Here is a 17,903-nt window from a genome sequence, read left to right on the forward strand (position 1 = left end):
CTATGTCCAACTGCTTTGTGCCCCCCATTCCCCCACTAGAGAGGGAAACTCTTCACACTACTAAAGGCAGTGGCTTCCTTCCTTTAAGCAGACTGTGCCACTTAGGCCCTTTATCCTGGACTGAGCTGGGCTCAGGAGCTGGTCATCAGTTGTTGCTCCAAAGGCAGCTGCAGGTCTGTAAATCCTGAATTGTGCTGTGGCCTTTCATGCCAGTCCCTCCCCAGGGTGAGCGGATCATCTCTCTGTGGTCCAGGATTGGGATGCTGCTGAAGCAACAACGAGACTGTTATGTAGGAGCCAGTGCGTGTGTGGGGAAATCCCAGACAAAATGGGTGGGGAAGAGGCTGAGTTGCTTGGCAAAATAAAAATAACCTTATGGCCAAACCCTGCTTGGGGTGAGGGATCCTTTCACAGCATGTGCTTGACTTGCCCGCAGCACACCAACACTAGTGAAATGAGCATGATCCGGAGCACGGTGGAGCACAGGACAGCACGCAGCGAGGGGAGCCTGAGCCCAGCTCTGCAGCCGGCAGCGCTCAGCCCTCGCACGCAGCGCTCCTCCGGCCTCCAGCACCCCTCTCAAACTGCCTGTCACTGATGTGAAACAGTTATTTATTCTGCCTTAATTTAAATGCTGGCATACTCATTGAATGTCACTTCCCACTTTTTTTTTTAAGTCGTTTTGTTCTGTTGCTGTGGGGAGGAGAAAGGGGGCTAAGAGCTTCTAACTGCAACAGGGGGTAAGCAAGGGGTGTTGTAGAAACCGTGTGATGCTCACGCTGTGGGGAAGCTTGTGCTGGAACAATTTTTTTTTTATCGGACTTATATTGTATGTGCTGAAGTCATCAGAAGTATGATGTGGTTTATATTAAAGTGCATACGCTGATGTGCTTCCATCTCTGTCCTGTATGTATGGGGGTGGTGGGCAGGGAGGTGGCTGTTGGCTTTATGCTGTGCCTGACAGGGGCTGTACCCCAACACTTGGCTGCATGCAGAAAGTCACTGAAACTTATTATTAAATGAGAAGTCCCTACTTCAGACTAACAGAAGGAGGGGGATTGCTGCTTTTACCTGGGCCCAAGGCCCCGAAACCTGTTGTGGGGGTGGACAGCTGCCTGAGGGGACAGAGACCCGCCCTGGGCCACTGACAGGCGAGGGCTGCTCCGGCGCAGGCCTCAGCGGTCACTGGCCGAGAGAGGGCCTTGCCCGGAGCAGGTTACACTGCCCGTGGCTGCAGGCCGAGGAAGCGGTGCCTCTGGCCGCGGGGCCCGGGCACAGTGAGGCCGACTTGCCCGCCTGCGGCGTGCGGGGCGGAGCGCGGAGCCCCGTTCCCCTCCCATCCCGCCGCAGTGGTACCGTCCCGCCCCCCTTCCCTCCCGGGAAATGGAGCAAACCACCGCAGCGACCTCTGCACTCGGGGTGGCGACCTCTGCGCATGCGCCTCGGCGGCCGGCGCGTTGCTAGGCGGAGCGCGCCCTGGTAACGGCCGCCGCTCCCGCTCTCCCCGGCCGCCGCGGCGGGCAGGCCCCCACCCCCGGGCCCGCTGCGGGGGGCCCGCCGGGGAGCAGGAGCGTTGGTGGTTCTCTTCACGTCCCGAGAGCTGGCGACCTTCGGCGTCCCCTGCGGTAGCCCCGGGTAACCCTATGGAGAGGGGCCTGCGGAATGCTATAGTCTTCAACGCGTCCAAAGGGGAGACTTTCGCTCTCCCCAACAGCTACAAATCCTTGCGCAAAAGGCTTCGCGGTAACTGGAAGATACAGAGGTGAGGGGCAGCTTTATGAGTGACTCTTGGCAGGTTGTTTTGGAGCGCCGGCGTGGGTGAGAATCCGTGTTCCTGTGGCCTGAGGGTCCCTTACAGGCAGGCCTGAAGGCACGCTTAGGTTTCTTGCAGCTGGTGGAGACGGGCCTTCCCTCAGCCGGCCCCGGCGGTGGGCATCCACCTTCTCTCCGAGGGAGAGATTGGCCGCTCCCGAGTGAAGAGACTGGGCTGCCTCACCCTCCCCGCTGTGCAGCCCCGGGGCCTGCGGGTTGGGGCAGCTGCAGTCCGCAGGGAGATCCCGAAATTTGGGAATGGTCTGCGCTGGATACCCGAATTGTCTTTGGGAATGCGTATCCTAAGCTAAAATGCCTTTTTCGCGTTGATTGCGCTCTGTGGCATTAGCTGTGATTTCACAGTTGGATGCTGTGCAGAGTTGTCTTTGGAGCTTTCAGCTATCTTATCTGTGGAAATGATAAAGCGTGAGTTATAAGGATGAAACTCAAGTCTACCTTGACTTAGAATCTGGGATAAAAAGAGATCAGCCCTTATGCGTATGATATTGCCTATCTGTCCACTACAAAATGTGTCCAGAGTAAAAAGAAAACAAGAATAAGAGGAAGCTCATCAGGTGCAAAGCTTAATAGCAGCTATGGCAGTTTGTAACAGTTCTGGATCTGCCATGGTACCTTGTTAGAGGGGCTTTACTATTTAATGGGTTGAAACTTGTAAGGATTATTTTCACTTGAATTGTCAACTTTAAACCCAGATACAAGGATGTGAAGTGACTGAAGTGATTTGCTTTGTGTTTATTTGCTACTGCCTTTAAAAAAAAGGAAGAAAGTTGTGGTTCAGGACTATATCCAAGAATGTAATGCCTCTTTATTAATCTATTCATAGCTTAAAAGATGAGATCACATCTGAGAAACTGTTTGGGGTAAAATTGTGGATTACAGCAGGGCCAAGAGAAAAGTTCAGTGCTGCTGAGGTAAGAAGTCAATTATTGTTTGCAAATTAGTTATGTTTCAAGATTTGTTTAATGCGAAATAGAAAAGAACGACACGGAAGAATTTGCAATAGTGCTGCTTTATATGAATTCAAACAAATTGAAATTTGAATGCTTTTCTGATAGGATCAAGTTCATTGCGGGTAGTCAGAAGCATTTACCTTCCCTCATCTCAGTACAACTGCCTACAGCCTTGTATGTAGCTTCTTTCACGTGTATTTTTTCTGGATCTTTGCTGTCTTCTAGTTTTCGGTTCTGAAGAAATTCCTGGAGGATGGTGGAGCCATCCTGGTGATGCTAAGAGAAGGTGGAGAGTCCCGATATGGCACCAATATTAACTTTTTGTTAGAAGAATATGGGATCGTTTTCAATAATGGTAATGGGGCTTACTGATACCTTTTATTCTTCCATTTTCGGCAAAATCTAAAGAGTAGGTTCAGCCTTTGTCAGTATAAGCCAAGCAGATCCCTCTCACAAAGTACCTTTTGATCTAAGAGATGTTTTTCTTGAAATCTACACGTACATGGCAGCGTAACACTGGAGCCCACCGAGGGCTTTCCATGGACATAGTACCTTGATAACAACTTGGCCATCTCGATTCCTTTGCTGTAGTTATCAATTTTAATGGTACTTACTAACAAAAATTAATTCTAGTTTCATTTCAAACTTTTTTTCCATGCTTTGTAATGGATTGAATCACTCCATACTCACCCTGAATAAACAGTGACACTTTTCTTTAGCAGACCAATAAAATTAGGTTTTGTACTGCCAATGCGAAAAAAACCCAACTGTGACTCAGTGTACATAAAATGTTTTTAGGGTTTTTGGTGGCATTTCTAGACTGTTTGGTTTTTTTTGCATCAACAGTATTAGATTCATCATGCTTTTAGAAGATTTATAAAGAAAGAATTTGAACTTGTAAAACTTGATACGTATTCTTGTAACTGGATGATCCTTTTGCCTCTTCTGCTTTGCAGAAGACATGGAGATGTGCTTATTTTTATTTGAACTTGCAAATATATTCCTGTTCTAAATTTGTATGTCCAAAAGCAAATGGTACAGAAGGCTGATCTGAATTCTTTGGGGAGCCACTTGCCAGCTTTAAGGTGTTAGAAGCAAACACCCAGGGAATCCAAGAGCTAAACTCATTTTTCATTGCTATATCTAGCACACTGATCAGCTAAGATGTAAATTTATTTTTTTTTCTCTTTCTTCAAGATGCTGTAGTACGAAATGTATATTACAAGTACCACCACCCAAAAGAAGCACTAATCTCTGATGGAGTTTTGAATAGGTATATATTTGGGGTATATAAATCTTTACAGTAAACTCTTATAATGTGTATTGTTTTCAGTAAGTTTTGCTTTTCAACATCTTGTAGGGGAATCAGTGAAGCTGCAAGAAAAACAGTTCTTGAGACAACAGATGAAGATGGACGTGACTCACAGTAAGTGTTTTCCTTTGAGGAAGTTGATGTACAAAGATTTAGAATAACTCGGAATTTGCAGGTTTGTAATCTAGCAGGAGTCTGTTGTGCTTTTGTTGAGGTTTTCGAATGTATTTCTTATGTCAGCTTCTTGCTCCTCAAGGTTATATCTGGAAAGGAGAATCTGTTTAGTAGTGCTTGATAACCAACGAAGGAGCAGGAGTGATAGGTTTTGAAGGGAATTATTACTCTCCTGACCAGATCTTTTTTGTCCCTTGTCTGCGGGTTTGAATTTGATTAAACAATGTAAATATGAATAACCTCTAAATAGTGAGTAGCCTGGCTGCAGGCATGAGCAACCCTGCATCTTTTTAAAGAGTGTTAATCCAGGGTAAGATACACATTTATTGCAATTTTTAGCTTTCCATCCCTCTGTGCTGCAGAGGAGTGAAAAGGCATTGAGAAGAATACAGCTTTTCCATAAATAACTATAAATGTTTGTATTCTTCCTTGCAGCTAGATTTTAGACTAATAAATGACCATGTGGTTCATTACAAGGAAAAATGTAAGTGTAAAAACGTATTACATAGTTTTGTTCCAGAATATATATTAATCTGTGAGTTAACTGCCCTTCTCTCAGATACAGGAGTATGCAGACAGAAATTGAGAGTGTTCTTTGTTCCTTATTTAAGAAAATCGTCACCCTGGAAAAACCTGTAGAGAGAGAGACTAAAATGTCATTATAACGATCTGCATGTTCGAAAGCATGCCTCTTGGCATTCCACCACCAGCACACAGTTACAGTTGGCAGTTTAGGCAGGCAGACTGAGTTTTATAAGTATGTCCAGCCTACCTGATACATGCAGATACTTACGGAGTTTCTGTATTTCCTGCAGAGCCCTCACTTTCGTGTATCCGTTTGGTGCCACGCTGAATGTGATGAAACCAGCAGTGGCTATTCTATCAACAGGATCTGTCTGCTTCCCACTCAACAGGCCTATTCTTGCTTTCTATCAGCATGAGGTATGATTCTGCATGTAATAAACCATGCATTCTTCCCCACCCCACACAGAAATTGCGAGTGTATTTTCTGGGAGTACTTACAAACCCACTTCTATTTTTGATGCACCTGCAAACTCCAGATGAGCCTAGTGACTCCTGCCTCCTTTTATGGAAAACTTCTTTGCATGGGGTTCAGAGGAGAATTAACTTGATGGTCAGCAAAGATTATATATTTGTTTGGTTGACAGATGGATATTTTTAGTTCTTCTTTAAAGTTTTATTATTTGGGGTTTTTTCCACTGTTTTAGTGATCATTTAGTAAGTAAGATTATTGTTAGCTTCATTAAACAAACTGGAGCTTTGTTTGATGTATCTTCAAATTTGTTACAGCAGTTTTCATGGTTATATTATGCTGTGAGTCTCACAGTTGGGGCAGGGAGCATTACAGTGGTTTTTGTTCTATTGGAAACTTGCTATTTCTTAAATATGTCCTTGTGGAAGGATTAAGGAGTAATGTGGATAGAGGAGAATTCCAAAGATGTTTCATGAATGCATTTTCATGCATGTTTAATTTAGCTAAATTAAAATATAATGACCTGCATATTTTACATTTTATCTTACAAAAAATAAAATTACCAAACTCCCCTCTTATTACCTGACATGAATATGTGCTATATTGACATGCATGCATGTCACTGGCCTCTAGGTTTACATTTGGAACACGGAAGAATGGGTTGTCAGAAGTGAATAATGCACTCATTTAACTTGATTCTTTTTTACTTGATTGAAAAAGAGAGTGTTCTTTTTCTGCAAAAATAGCCTAAGTGCAGCTATTGTTGATGAGATTCTCTGTATTTTTTCTGACTGCCAGCCAATTGTCTACTCTTATGAAATGCAGATCACTATTTTTAATAAATTTATGAGCCTTAAGAGCATATAGTCTTATAATAATCCTCCACTCTTGTTAGCTTGCCAAGTTTGCAACTGCTTTTGCCACTCCTTATTCCAAAATTTTCCTATTTCTCTAAATCACTTTGTAATTAGACAGCGTTAACAATTGCCTCTAAAACTGCAATTTGGAAGGATGTTTTCCTATATTTCATTCTTTGCTGTTAGAGTCAAGGTGGAAAGATGGCGGCGTTGGGATCTTCCCACATGTTCACTGATCAATATTTAGATAAAGAAGATAATGGTAAGATCATGGTAAGTTGTTTTTTTTGAATTGTTTCTTGTTTTTTTAAAAAACACCTTAGTGGATCTTCACAGCACTTACAAAGCATTCCAAGCTCACTAGCTTCATCTTAGAGCAAGAGAGCTATGAAATGGATTCAGCATGGAGATTCTAACCCTATACTAACATCTGAGGAATTTGTTGGAGCACAGGTAACAGGAAGGCATTTTTAAAGATATAGTTTATTATTTATGTTATAGGACTCAGAAAAGCTTTTCCTACTTCTGTTCACTACTTTATTGTTATCAATATTTAAATATTCATTAGAGGGTTTTTTGTTTGTTTACTACTTCTTCTTAGCTTCTTTAGCGCTTGATTATGGCTACCAATTAATAATAAACTTTTGCATATATATCTCCTGATACCCGGAGCTTGTAATGCACTTTCCAAGGTGGGGTATGTAACGTTGTTATGTGTAAGAAGGGGAGTTTCCTGCTGAGGTGTTCCTGCAAGTATGCACCTCGTACAAAGTATGCTTATTGCCATGACTCATTGCTTCCATATGTAAATACAAATAAAGTTTTTATTTCCTCCCTAGATATTCTTCGGTTTATTACCTATATTTTTCTTCCTTTTCATGGTATGGTATTTAATAAATTTAATACGAATGTTTAAGCATAAGCTAAGATTGCTTGGACCCTTCAGAAATTAATTAAGTTTTGCCCTTGTCCAGGATGTGCTTTTCCAGTGGCTCACAACATCAGATATCCATTTAAACCAGATGGATATGGAGGACCCTGAGGTAAGAGAGATCCATCACAAGGGAGTAAATAATAATGTGATCCAGCAGCACCAGTTTTGGCAAACCAAGTATTTAGGCACAAAATAGTTAACAGCTACATGGATGTTGCAGTTGTTGCAGACCCTTTATTCAGGGTCTGAGATTGAGTAGACAGACGGATTAGGCATAAAAAATAATGGTATTGTATCTCTGTCAGACTTAGATTGCTGTTCATTATTGGATTTCATTTGTGAAAGTCTCTTTCCAGTTTGTCTGTGTTTATGAGATCATTTGCTGCTCCAGCACAGTAAGTTTGCACTTCACTCTGAGCTCTCAGACAAGAGGAACATGCATGAAGTGAAGGCAGATTTTTTTGTGTATTGAGTAGGGATTGACCTGCATATCAGTTTTAGTTGCCTTCTTCACTGATGTATGCAAATACTATTTTTATTTGGAAATATCATACATGATAAAATTGTATACTCTGTGTGCATAAAAAGAACAACAGTCCTCCACAGTTGACTAGGAAGCTGTCTCTTAATTTTAAAGAATTAACAGTAACCCAGGTACAGTGTCCATGTGGCAAGTAGTTTTACAGCTAAGAGAATGGAGTTTGCACAGTCTACCAATCTAGTAAGCTGCACTGCAAATGGTCATACCTGGTGAAGAGTGAAATAATTACTTCTAGATGAGATTTTAGGTGACATATAAACTAGAAAGAGACTATGTCAATGGGCTGGTCTTTTTAAATCATAGGTGTGTGTATCTCTGTGTGTGTTCAGATTTCAGACTATACCATGCTCCCAGATACAGCTGCACTGTCTGAGCAACTGCGAGTATGTCTGCAAGAAGGAGATGAGAACCCAAGAGACTTCACAAAGCTGTTTGATACATCCCTTTATCAGCTGGATACAACTGCCCTCCCTTCAGTTATCAAGTCAGCAGCTGTGATTTTTTTTTTATTTATTTATTTTTCCATTGTGTATTCTGCATTTTCTGTTTGTGCTTAACTGTGTCTGCTTAAGAGCAGAAGGGACTGAGCTGTAAGTAGCATTCTGAACATGTTTATACTAGAAGATTGATTTGCACGGTGTGACAGTGATACTTTCTCTTGCTTCTTGTCTTAGCTGTAGTTTCTGACATTGTTTTTTCCTTTTTTCTGACTACTGCTGATTCAGTGAACTGATATTTTTAGTAGAACTATCTACAGTGATGTTTGGCACTTTCTGCAGTGATAACTGGTTGTTTTTCCACTTTTGAATTACTTGGGATTTACTGAAGCTGCATTTCATTCATCTTTGCATTTCAAAATGATTGTGTCTTGAGGTTTATCTGCTGCTCAGTTTTGCCAGCTTTGTATCACTAGCATCTTTGTCCCTTATAACTCATCTGTTACTTGGATCGTGTATGAACACATTGAATAGAAGCAGGCTTAAGACAGATTCCATGAAACTCCACTCTGTTGCAGACACTCTTTCTTCTTACTCTGTATTTCTTGTATTTTTGCTAGATGTGAATTCATAGTGGGATCTCCCTTCTCATCCCGTAACAAATAACTTTTTAAAATAGTTTTTGGTTATGGACTTCCTGAAAAACCTTTTTGAAATTCCATGTCTGCTCTTTTTGAACTGGATCACTTTTTCCTTGTGCATGTTTATCCCTTTAACAGTTGCTTGAAGAATTGAGGTGTGACTTCCTTCTTTTTTATCATCTTACATATCCACCTATCATCATCTTCTTCTCTGTCATAATTTTAACTAACTTGCTTGCTGTAGAAGTCAATTATTACTGATACGTAGTTCTCTGGGGTCCTTCTAAAATTAGACATCCCATTTTTAATGCTATGACTGTGCATAATGTTGACCCTGGTGTCTTCATAAAAATTCATCTCTATAGCCTTTATTGCATGCAAGTGGAAATGGCTCTTGTATCATTTCTTCTCTCATACTTTGTCTTTTTCTGTGCTGCAGAGCTTATGAACAGCTGAATGTGAAGCATGAACCCCTCCAACTCATTCAGCCTCAATTTGAGACTCCACTACCTGTCCTCCAGCCAGCTGTGAGTAATCTCCTTGCTAATACAGCACATGGAGGGTCCTGTTTCATGTAAAACCTCTGTGTGTCATTTCCATAGTTCTTTTGAGAGAAAAAAAAAGTGAGAAATGCTGTTGTAGTAATTAATCACTTGGGATTTGAATACATTGCAGGGAGGAAAGAACACTTACTTATGCTTCTAATTTTTATCAACAGAGCTTGAAAATGTAGCATCTGGTACCACAGCAGAATGCCTTGCGTATGTAAGCCTTCAGCTGAGTAGCTGCTCCCAGTCCTGGGTTCAGCCTTCGCTGTGAAAACAGAATGTGGTATTTCAGAAAGCGGTGGTGGTGTGCATAATACACTGACTGCTGCCAGGGGAGGAGCCAGTCTGTCCCACTCTTCTTCCATCTCCCATGTCCTTTGGGGAAGTAGAAAGTGGAGAGTCGGCCTTTTACAGCATGGGCTGGCCAGACTTTTACCAGCAGAGGTTTGGGTGGGCAGCAACAACACGAGCTACAGTGCTGTCAAACTTACTTTGAAAAGCAGGTATCTTTGAGTATCTCTGAGTTTTGCCATCATGGCTCCATCCTTCTTTACCTTGGCCACTGAGGAAACCTTACGGGGATCCTTGTAGCTGCAAGGTGCAACCAAAAGTAGTGTCTCATGCTCTGCTCTTTAAAAACACAGTCCAATTTGTGGCATAAGTGGTGACTGCATGAAAAAGAAAATACTCTTACCAGAATTAGTGTGAATAGGTTTCCAAGGGGAGCTGTTAATGGTGAGCTTAGTACCGCAGCTATCTCAGCTATCACCTGGATCTCGTGGAGCAAAACTAAAAACAAACTGCGAATGCAGTATGTCTAGTTGTGATGGTAGGTGATAATTCTGGCATACTTGTGACTAAACTCTTTTGGAATATTCAGTTATTTTTGCAAAATATAAATAGAACTTTTAAAAAGGTGTACCTTTGTACTGTGGGCTTTAGAGTTGATTTTGACTTTATAAAAGGTTTCTTCAAGTCCAATCTAAGTCCAAAACTATTGTCTTAGAAATCTGTAAAGTATAAGAAAAATATTTGGCAATAAACCATGGTAATTCTTCTCTTCAAGGTTTTTCCACCTGCTTTCAGAGAATTGCCTCCTCCCCCTCTGGAGCTGTTTGACCTGGATGAAACTTTTTCCTCTGAGAAAGCTCGTCTTGCAGAGATTACAAACAAATGTAAGCAGAGCAGACTGGTTGTTTACACATTTGTATATAAAGTCCAAGTTTTTGGAGGAAAATTGTTGTTATATTTAATTTTAAAACATGGTCCTCATTTATGAAAATCCACTGCTGTCATCCTGGGCTAAGAAATTGGAAGGCCTTGGAAATTGATAACGTGACTTTATGTACCATGACATTTTATTTTGTTTGTTACATGGTATTTTATTATGTTTCTGACTGCTGTTTCCTATATCGTGCATAAATTGCTTTGCGCACTCTTGCTGATTTATTTCACGTCTTTTTATGCTTTGAAGTTAAAATGTTAAGGTTCTTCTAAACACGCCTTAAATCTAAAAAAAGATGAGAAAGTACTAGCTGCAAGAATAGATCATGGCTAGTCCACTGAACTTAGTTACAGGACTTAACCTTCCAGAATGCCAACAACAAATGAGATTCGTAGTACGTTTTTGCCCAGCTGATACGGATATGTGTGATACTCCACTGCCTTCTTCCTTGGGATGCTTGTTTAGGTACTGATGATGACCTGGAGTTTTATGTACGAAAATGCGGCGATATCTTAGGAGTAACAAGTAAACTCCCGAAGGAGAAGCAAGACGCCAAACATATCCTGGAGCACATCTTCTTCCAAGTGGTTGAGTTTAAGAAACTGAATCAGGTATTTTTAATAACAGAATTACAAGTGAATAGTTGGTATTATCAGCACTGAGGCTGGTATATCTTTGTAGCGGGTACACTTGTCACAGGCAAGAAGTACAGTGATGTGTTAAGATGTTTGTTGTACAATAAATTAGACCAGTGAAGTATGGTCCAGAATACTTACGACTGTTCATCTGTATAGAATGTGTAGTGCTCCATTTATGAAGTCTCTCATTTATTTTAATTGGGGGATTAATATGTGTAACTGTAGTTTCGGTAATTTCAGCTAAATACAGTTCATTACTGGTGCACTGTGTAATGGCAGTGTGCCCTCATGAATGTTCACAGCGCTTGCTCATGCTACAGTGTAGGTGTGAAACCAGCATTGTTACTCACAAGCAGTACTGTGTTGAAATAATTCTTCATAGTAAATTTGGTGCTTCAAAGTCTCTTTGGAGCATATTGGCAGATCAGCTGTTTCTACTAACAAGTATTCCCTGTTTCTCAAATAGTCTAGTTAAGACAAAAATTTGACATTTCTACCCTATAGTTAAAAGTTTTTTCTTTTTTTTTTTTCCTTTCTCCTCTTCCCTTACCTAAGGAACATGATACTGACACAAGTGAAGCTGGATTCCAGAATGGTAACTGAGACCTGGCTTTCCCCAGTTTGAGACAGACCTTATAGTAAAAACATACTTTTCCATGTAGTTCACTGAATGTTCAGATTACGTATGTGTGGTAGTTTGGATAATTAATGCCTTTTGTGGAAGTGCTTGTATTTTGCAAGCACTTTCCAAATGATTTCCTATTTTTCTACTTCTTTATTGAAACTGTAATTTTGTAATATATGAAAAAAAAAATCTTGTACTAAGAAAATGTGGTTTGGGTCCTTCTTTCTGGCTCCAGTATTTATTTTCTTGTAGTAAGGCTTACTGTGGGTTCTCCTGGTGTATATGTAGTCCTTAATTGCACTGTGGGAAAGACTGTTATTTTGGTTTGTGAACTGTGGAAAAGAAAATACAGGAGCTGCTGAAAATATGCTAGAATGTCACCCTGAGGCAGTCTCCTTTTGTCTCTATGCCAAAGTGAACCAAGGAGAGGAGGGTTTGTTACTGTAGAAGGAAAACATTTCTTCCAAGGGAGAGGAAGATTCAAAATTAAGCAGTAACGACATTGATGCAGATCGCTGCCTCATATAAGACTGGAAACACATCATTTTGAAAAGAAGGGACAGCATTTGGATGAAAAAGACTTTAAGATTTAATGGATCATTGTTAAGAAAATGTGATACTGTGCAGAAACTCAGGAATATTTTTTACTTACAGTTATTTGCTATCTAGCCTGTTCCCAGAGATAGTGAGCTAGATAAACCACAAGAATGGAAATTCAAGTGAAATTCATTGACCATGAAATGTTGAAGCTCAATGCACAGCAAAAATAGAGCCAAGGATATGAGTGGTGAGAAGAAAAGATTTGTCAACATCATTAACACTGCGTGTCTATGTTGCAAGGACTTTTTTTTATATCAACACTGACATTGCACTTTGACATCCAAAAAATCTTGTATTTAATCTGACACCCAAACTGTGAAACTTGAATTCTTCCCCCACTCAAGCCTTCTTTGCAGCAGTTGTGACACCTGTGCTTCATCTTGCTCTGCCATGTTTTTTAATGTCAGAGCTGCTTTTTGCAAAAGATCCGTTCATCATTTATCCCACAAAAAGTCAGTTCATTTTACATTGCTTTGTGCTTTGGATGCCAGCGTGGTGCAGGTTTTTCTGAAGGAGGTGCCCCAAAGTGCCTGCTGAGTTACTGACCAGTTGAGATGCACTGATATGATGTTAGCAGAGCGGTTGTATCTCTGCTTGTGCTGCAGACCTGCCTTTTTCACAGCAGCATGTTTGAAATTTTTCATTTCTTCCTCTTTCATGTATTTTGTTTAATGGCATGGTTGTGTTTGTCACACAGAGTACTTTGTACATTCCAGCTACAGATTTACACAATAAGCTTAATCTTTCCTCTGCAGTATCAATACCAATCAGTCAACCGGCACAGACTTCAGTTGGACCAAACAACTGTGTGATCCTCTTCCTAATTATGGATCTGGTTTGTACTGTTCTGTGGTGTTTATACTTCAAACTGTAAATACTTTCCAGGCCCCTTTTCTGAGTTCTTTAGTCACCTGTTCCTGATGTTGTAACATGGTTTAGAAAAAAAGTCACCTGAGCAGCCAGAGAATACAAGCAGCTCCCTGTTTACTGTTTGTCTGTAGTGCTACTCTGACAGCTAAAGTAAAAAATCAGATTTTTTTTCCCTGAATGGCTGGTTTTTTGCCCAGAAGCTCTAGTGTGAAATACAGGTGGAGGCAATAGCTTGCATCTCTCTTTCAAAGCTGGCCCTTTGGCCCTCTGGAAGTATTTAAACTTATTTGGTAAACAGAAGTGCTTGCTTTGGTCCTGGGAGCATGATACATGTAAAGTTTACGGCTGATTGACAGAATTTTGAAGGAGTACAAGTGGGTGAGGGCTTTCAAAAAGTGAGGCTGGGCCACGGGAAGGTTAGGCACACAGCTATCCATGGAGTTTATATAGTAAGGAAATTATTGCTGCAATTCACAATGCTTTCCCTTTTTTCTCTCTGTCCTCTCATGCACCATGACTTCACATCCCTTAATCTATCCCTGAAAGAAGAGGGGGGAGTGTATATTAGTTCTTCAGCAAACTGTAAATGCCCTGGAAAGTGGTTTTAACAAGTAAATCTCCACGTCTTTGTGTCGTTGTTAGTAGTGAGGGGAATAGCAAAAAAGGAAGGAGAGCGAGTGGCTGTGGCAGGTGGAAGCTCTAACAGCAGAGCAAGAAACTCTGTGACAGGGGTGGGGTGTGATGGGGGTGGGCTCGTTTCTTTCCCTCGGTCCAGGCTGGGGAGTTACGGAGTGAGCTGTCCCTGCAGCTCGCTGGGTCGGCAAATGCTCGCGGTGCTGGATTCCTCCAGCTGGGAGGACGATTAAAACCCTGCCGAAAACCAGCGGCGGCAGGGACGTGGCTCGGCCGGCCTGCGGGCGCTCGGGGGAAGCCGCTTTCTTCCCGCTGCCCGCGACAAGCAGCGCCCGGCCCGGGCCCGCCGCTCCCAGGCTGTCTTTCTCCCGCTGTGCCAGAAGAGGGATCCCCAGCCCCGGCGGCGCCTCCCGCCCGGCCGCCGCCTCCCTGCCCGCGCTCCCCGTGGGCAGCGGCGGGCCCCGGCAGCCCCGCCATGGCCCGGCGGCGAGGGCCAGGGCCGCGCTCCGGCGTGCCTCCTTCACCGAGACCTCCCCGGGCCCGGCTGCCAGGTAACGGGGGCGGGCGGGGCGGCCCCGGGCCGCGCACCTGGGAGCGGGGCCGGGCCGGCGTGGTGGCTGCCGCGGGGCTCCCCGCCCGGGGCTCGGCAGGGCCCGGCCATCTTGTCGCGGCGTCTCGCCCCTCCTCGGCCGGCCGCGGTGGAAGGCGGGTGGAGGCGGCCGCGGACGAGCCCCCCTCCCACGGGCCGCGGAGCTCCGTGGCGGCCCCGCAGGAGGCGCGGACGGGCTCGGGGCTCCCATCGCGGGTGGGGAAGTGCTGGAGGTGGCTGCTCTCGGCGGGGGCTTTGCCGGCAGCCGGCCTCAGCCCGCCTGGAGCCCCGGGCCCGTCCGCGGGCCCCGACCGGCCTTACGGCCGTGTTCAGCAGAGCTGAGCCGCAGCCCAGGCGGGCGGTCAGGGCTGGCCAGGCAGAGAGCACCAGAGACCACACAGAGAGTGAAATTTGTATCTTTATTGCATTAGTACAAAAGACAGCGATCGGGGAGGAGGGGGGAGCCAGTAGGGCCGCTGCTAGCTTTCAGGGGCCGCCGTCAGCAGCCCAAGCTTCCCCCAGCCAGCAGCGTCCCCAGCAGCTTGCCATTTCCATCACCCGGGCTGGGAGATGCAGCCTTTCTCCAGATGATGCCTTCAGCAAGCCAGCCCCTGGCTCGTGCAGGGCAGGGGGTTCCGTCATCTTCTGTGCTGCAGCGTGGATGGTGGCCCTGGGCACCGCGCTCCTCTGCAGCACAGAAGGTCCCCGGGCTGGCACCCCGCAGCCCACCGCGCTCCGGTGGGACTCCGGCGTGGAGCCAGGGCAGCAGCGTCACAGAGCCTGCTGCAGAAACACGGGGACAGGCTCAAGGTCGCTCAGCTGGGCCTCAGGGGTGGCAGACCTGTGGATCAGTGTAGGGTGCCTCTTGAAAGCACCAGGCCAAGCCAGAGGAACTACTACAGAGGTCTCCAGGGATGGTGTGTCTGGTTTGGAGCACCCCAGTAACCTTAACTCCTCAGTGCTCACATCAAGGGACAGGCTGGTATCCAGGGGGGCTTTTATTGCCGAGATCTCCCATCTGGGTGCTGGCGTCTTCCCAAGGGTTGAGAGGTCACCAGCGAGCTCAGAGCTCTTGGAGAGCAGGTTCTCCAGCAGTTTGGGGTGCTTTTCTTTCTTGCACGGTGTTGAGGTGTTCTGCGATGCCACATCCATCAGGCAGCCGGCTCTGCTGGGGTGCTCACAAGGCAAACCGGACAGGTCGAAGGTGGCCTGACCATGGTGGGTCTTGCAGAAGCAGACAAGACTGAGGTCAGAGATGCCCTGGGTCAGGCTGTGCAGGTCAGTCTTCACACAGCTACTCAGAGACTCTGACTGCTTGACAACACACAGAGAACTGCCTTTTGTTGCATTGTCCAAGTCCATGAGAAGCTCCCAGGTGTCTGGTTTGGAGGCACTGCTATTGTCCATGTAATAACTGTGGACAGGAGAAGAAGGGGTATGGCTGGAAGCCCCAGCCACAAACCCCTTTTCCAGGATTTCCTTTATGGTCAGAATGCTGGTACTGTGCCTCTTGGTGGACAGCATGGTGCAGAATCCCACCACTGTCAGGCTTATAGAGACCAGGATGTCCCTGTTAGAATAAAGATGTTATTGTTCATTACTGTTCACTAACGACTTGCAAACTTAGAGTAGCAGCACTGATCTGCTGCAAAATCCTATCTCAGTCTCACGTAGGAGAGCAAGGAGCTGAGCAGGATCCAGGACAGGTGGGTGGGCATCCAGCCTGCTCTTGTCTCCCAGAGCAACACAATTGCACCATGGCCTGTTTGTTGCTCAGAGGTCATCATGGAGCCTCCCTAGAGTAGTATTTATTCAGCCTGTATACCACTACTCTTAGCTTTGTACCCCTGGGTGTAAAGAGTCTCAGTAAACCTCCCATCTGCTAACAGTACAAAGATGGAGCTGGTTTTCCCCAGAGATAAGAGACACTTTATCCTTGCTCCTTGAGTCAGAGGACCATTAACCTGTTAGAGTTGAGTCCCATTGAGATGGAGGCACTAAAACTGAGCTGTAATTAGGATGGGAGAGGTTGAGGAGCAGCTCTTGCTCTTACCTTTCGTCCCACACATAGTAGCCCCCACCCGCAGACCTGGGGGGTCCCACAGCCCACACAGGGCACCGAGGGAGGTCCTCAGGGACAGGCCATCCTGGCTGCTCTCGTGCTGCACGCCCCTGCCTTCTGCTCCCTGGGCAGGAGCTGCTTTTGTGCTTCCCCCTCTGCCTGGGGGAGAAGTTCTCTCCACCAGCTCCCATCAGCAGCTGCCTTCCAGCCACCGCAGAGGGAACCAGGCAGGTCAGGGAAGGGGAAGGCAACTACTATGGTCTGAAACTGTTTCTTATGCTAAATGCCTTAAAAGCGGAGATAAAAAGCTCCTGAATTTACTGTAAAGGGGGGGCTGGATGGTCAGTCTAGAGGGAAAGGTTTCTTTAAGAGATTAAAATACTTTTTCCTTGAAGATAAATTAAATAAATTAGTATGTGAGAAATAAAAAGTACATGGTAAAAGGGTAGACTAAAAAGCCCTACTTACCTTCAGCTTCTATAGAGGCTACTTTCAAGATCTTGATCCTTTTTTGTCAGTGTTGCTTATAGCGCTTTTATAGTTCTGGTAATTAACTAACAGGCTAATTTCCTAATTAAGCTAGTTTGGGAGAGGGAGGGGTTTTTGTTTGCTTCTTTTGAAGCACGGGGGCAGTGGTAGTGGCTGTGGCTGACTGCTGCAGGTAAACTGAGTCCCGCAAGGGCTGGGTTGTGTTCGTAGCCTGTCAGCGGGCCGCCCCGGAGAGCAGCGGGGTGTTCACAGGAGCCATGCTCCACTGCCGGAGGAGGAAGAGGAGGACACATGGAGCCTTCCTGCCCGCACACGACACTCAGGGAGGGTCCCCAGCAAGGTGACATCTCTCTTCAGTTTTGTGTGGTTTGCTCCAAAGCGCTGACCGGGAGCATCCACGTGCACAGGCTGAGCACGGACAGTATAGGTAACGTATGGGCGCTAGCAGGTGTGCCCAGGCAGCCCGAAAACCTCGGGAGGCCCCGATGCACGTGTGGGGAGGCCGGGAGCCTTGGGGACCCGCCGTCACGGGGTGGCTGCTCCCACCGCTCTCCCTCTCCCGCCGGCGGTGTGACGGTGATGCTGCCCAGCCCCGGGATGCGGGGAGGAGCTGCGCTTTGCCATGCTGACCGCCTCTTTTCTCTCCTAGGAAGCACCAGGCCTGTGCTGTCCTCAGGGGACCCCATAGTGCACCCCTGGAGCGGGAGGCTCTGGAAAAGCGACGTTGGGAAGGTGGTTGATTTTAATCGGCTTTTTTGGTTTTGGCCCCTTTCGATGGGAGGCGGCTGCCGGGGTCCCGTGTCCCGTGGCTGGCTGGCTGTGGCCTGAGGTGACCGCAGGAGCGAGCCCCTGCCCGGAGCTCGGCGGAGCCGTGCCCTGAGGGGTCCTCGGCACACCCCAAACCCGCCCGGAGCCGCCTTCCCGGGGGGGGCCGCGGTTGCGTTAGGGGGG

General features: G+C 45.6%; 2 protein-coding genes across 3 annotated transcripts; one reads left to right on the plus strand and one right to left on the minus strand.

Moving 5' to 3' along the window:
• The first annotated feature begins 1,534 nt into the window (after positions 1-1,534).
• IFT52 (intraflagellar transport 52) lies at positions 1,535-11,914 on the plus strand. 2 transcript variants are annotated; one of them, XM_059827164.1, is made up of 14 exons: positions 1,535-1,762; positions 2,657-2,744; positions 3,009-3,138; positions 3,981-4,056; positions 4,144-4,209; positions 5,085-5,211; positions 6,307-6,393; positions 6,960-7,001; positions 7,095-7,163; positions 7,925-8,079; positions 9,113-9,200; positions 10,288-10,396; positions 10,912-11,057; positions 11,640-11,914. In XM_059827164.1, the coding sequence occupies exons 1-14, from the start codon at positions 1,644-1,646 to the stop codon at positions 11,685-11,687; spliced, it is 1,350 nt and encodes a 449-aa protein (XP_059683147.1). In that variant the 5' UTR covers positions 1,535-1,643; the 3' UTR covers positions 11,688-11,914. The 2 variants fall into 2 exon arrangements, with proteins under 2 accessions (XP_059683147.1, XP_059683148.1); XM_059827165.1 differs by lacking the exon at positions 6,960-7,001.
• A 3,258-nt stretch (positions 11,915-15,172) lies between these two features.
• LOC132318813 (uncharacterized) lies at positions 15,173-16,927 on the minus strand. Its single transcript, XM_059827425.1, has one exon. It carries the CDS (start codon positions 15,923-15,925, stop codon positions 15,173-15,175), a length of 753 nt encoding a protein of 250 aa, XP_059683408.1. The 5' UTR covers positions 15,926-16,927.
• Between the last annotated feature and the right edge of the window lie 976 nt (positions 16,928-17,903).

Source organism: Gavia stellata, chromosome 20 (genome assembly GCF_030936135.1).
Source record: "Gavia stellata isolate bGavSte3 chromosome 20, bGavSte3.hap2, whole genome shotgun sequence".
Taxonomy (NCBI): Eukaryota; Metazoa; Chordata; class Aves; order Gaviiformes; family Gaviidae; genus Gavia; species Gavia stellata.

What these genes read in the sequence shown, in the direction of transcription:
- IFT52 (XM_059827164.1), top strand. Translation starts at nt 1,644, where the DNA reads ATGGAGAGGGGCCTGCGGAATGCTATAGTCTTCAACGCGTCCAAAGGG. An exon ending in TATTTTTCTTCCTTTTCATG is followed by an intron (nt 7,002 to 7,094) that starts GTATGGTATTTA and finishes GCCCTTGTCCAG; the next exon opens with GATGTGCTTTTCCAGTGGCT. An exon ending in TACCTGTCCTCCAGCCAGCT is followed by an intron (nt 9,201 to 10,287) that starts GTGAGTAATCTC and finishes CTTCTCTTCAAG; the next exon opens with GTTTTTCCACCTGCTTTCAG.
- LOC132318813 (XM_059827425.1), bottom strand. Translation starts at nt 15,925, where the DNA reads ATGCTGTCCACCAAGAGGCACAGTACCAGCATTCTGACCATAAAGGAA.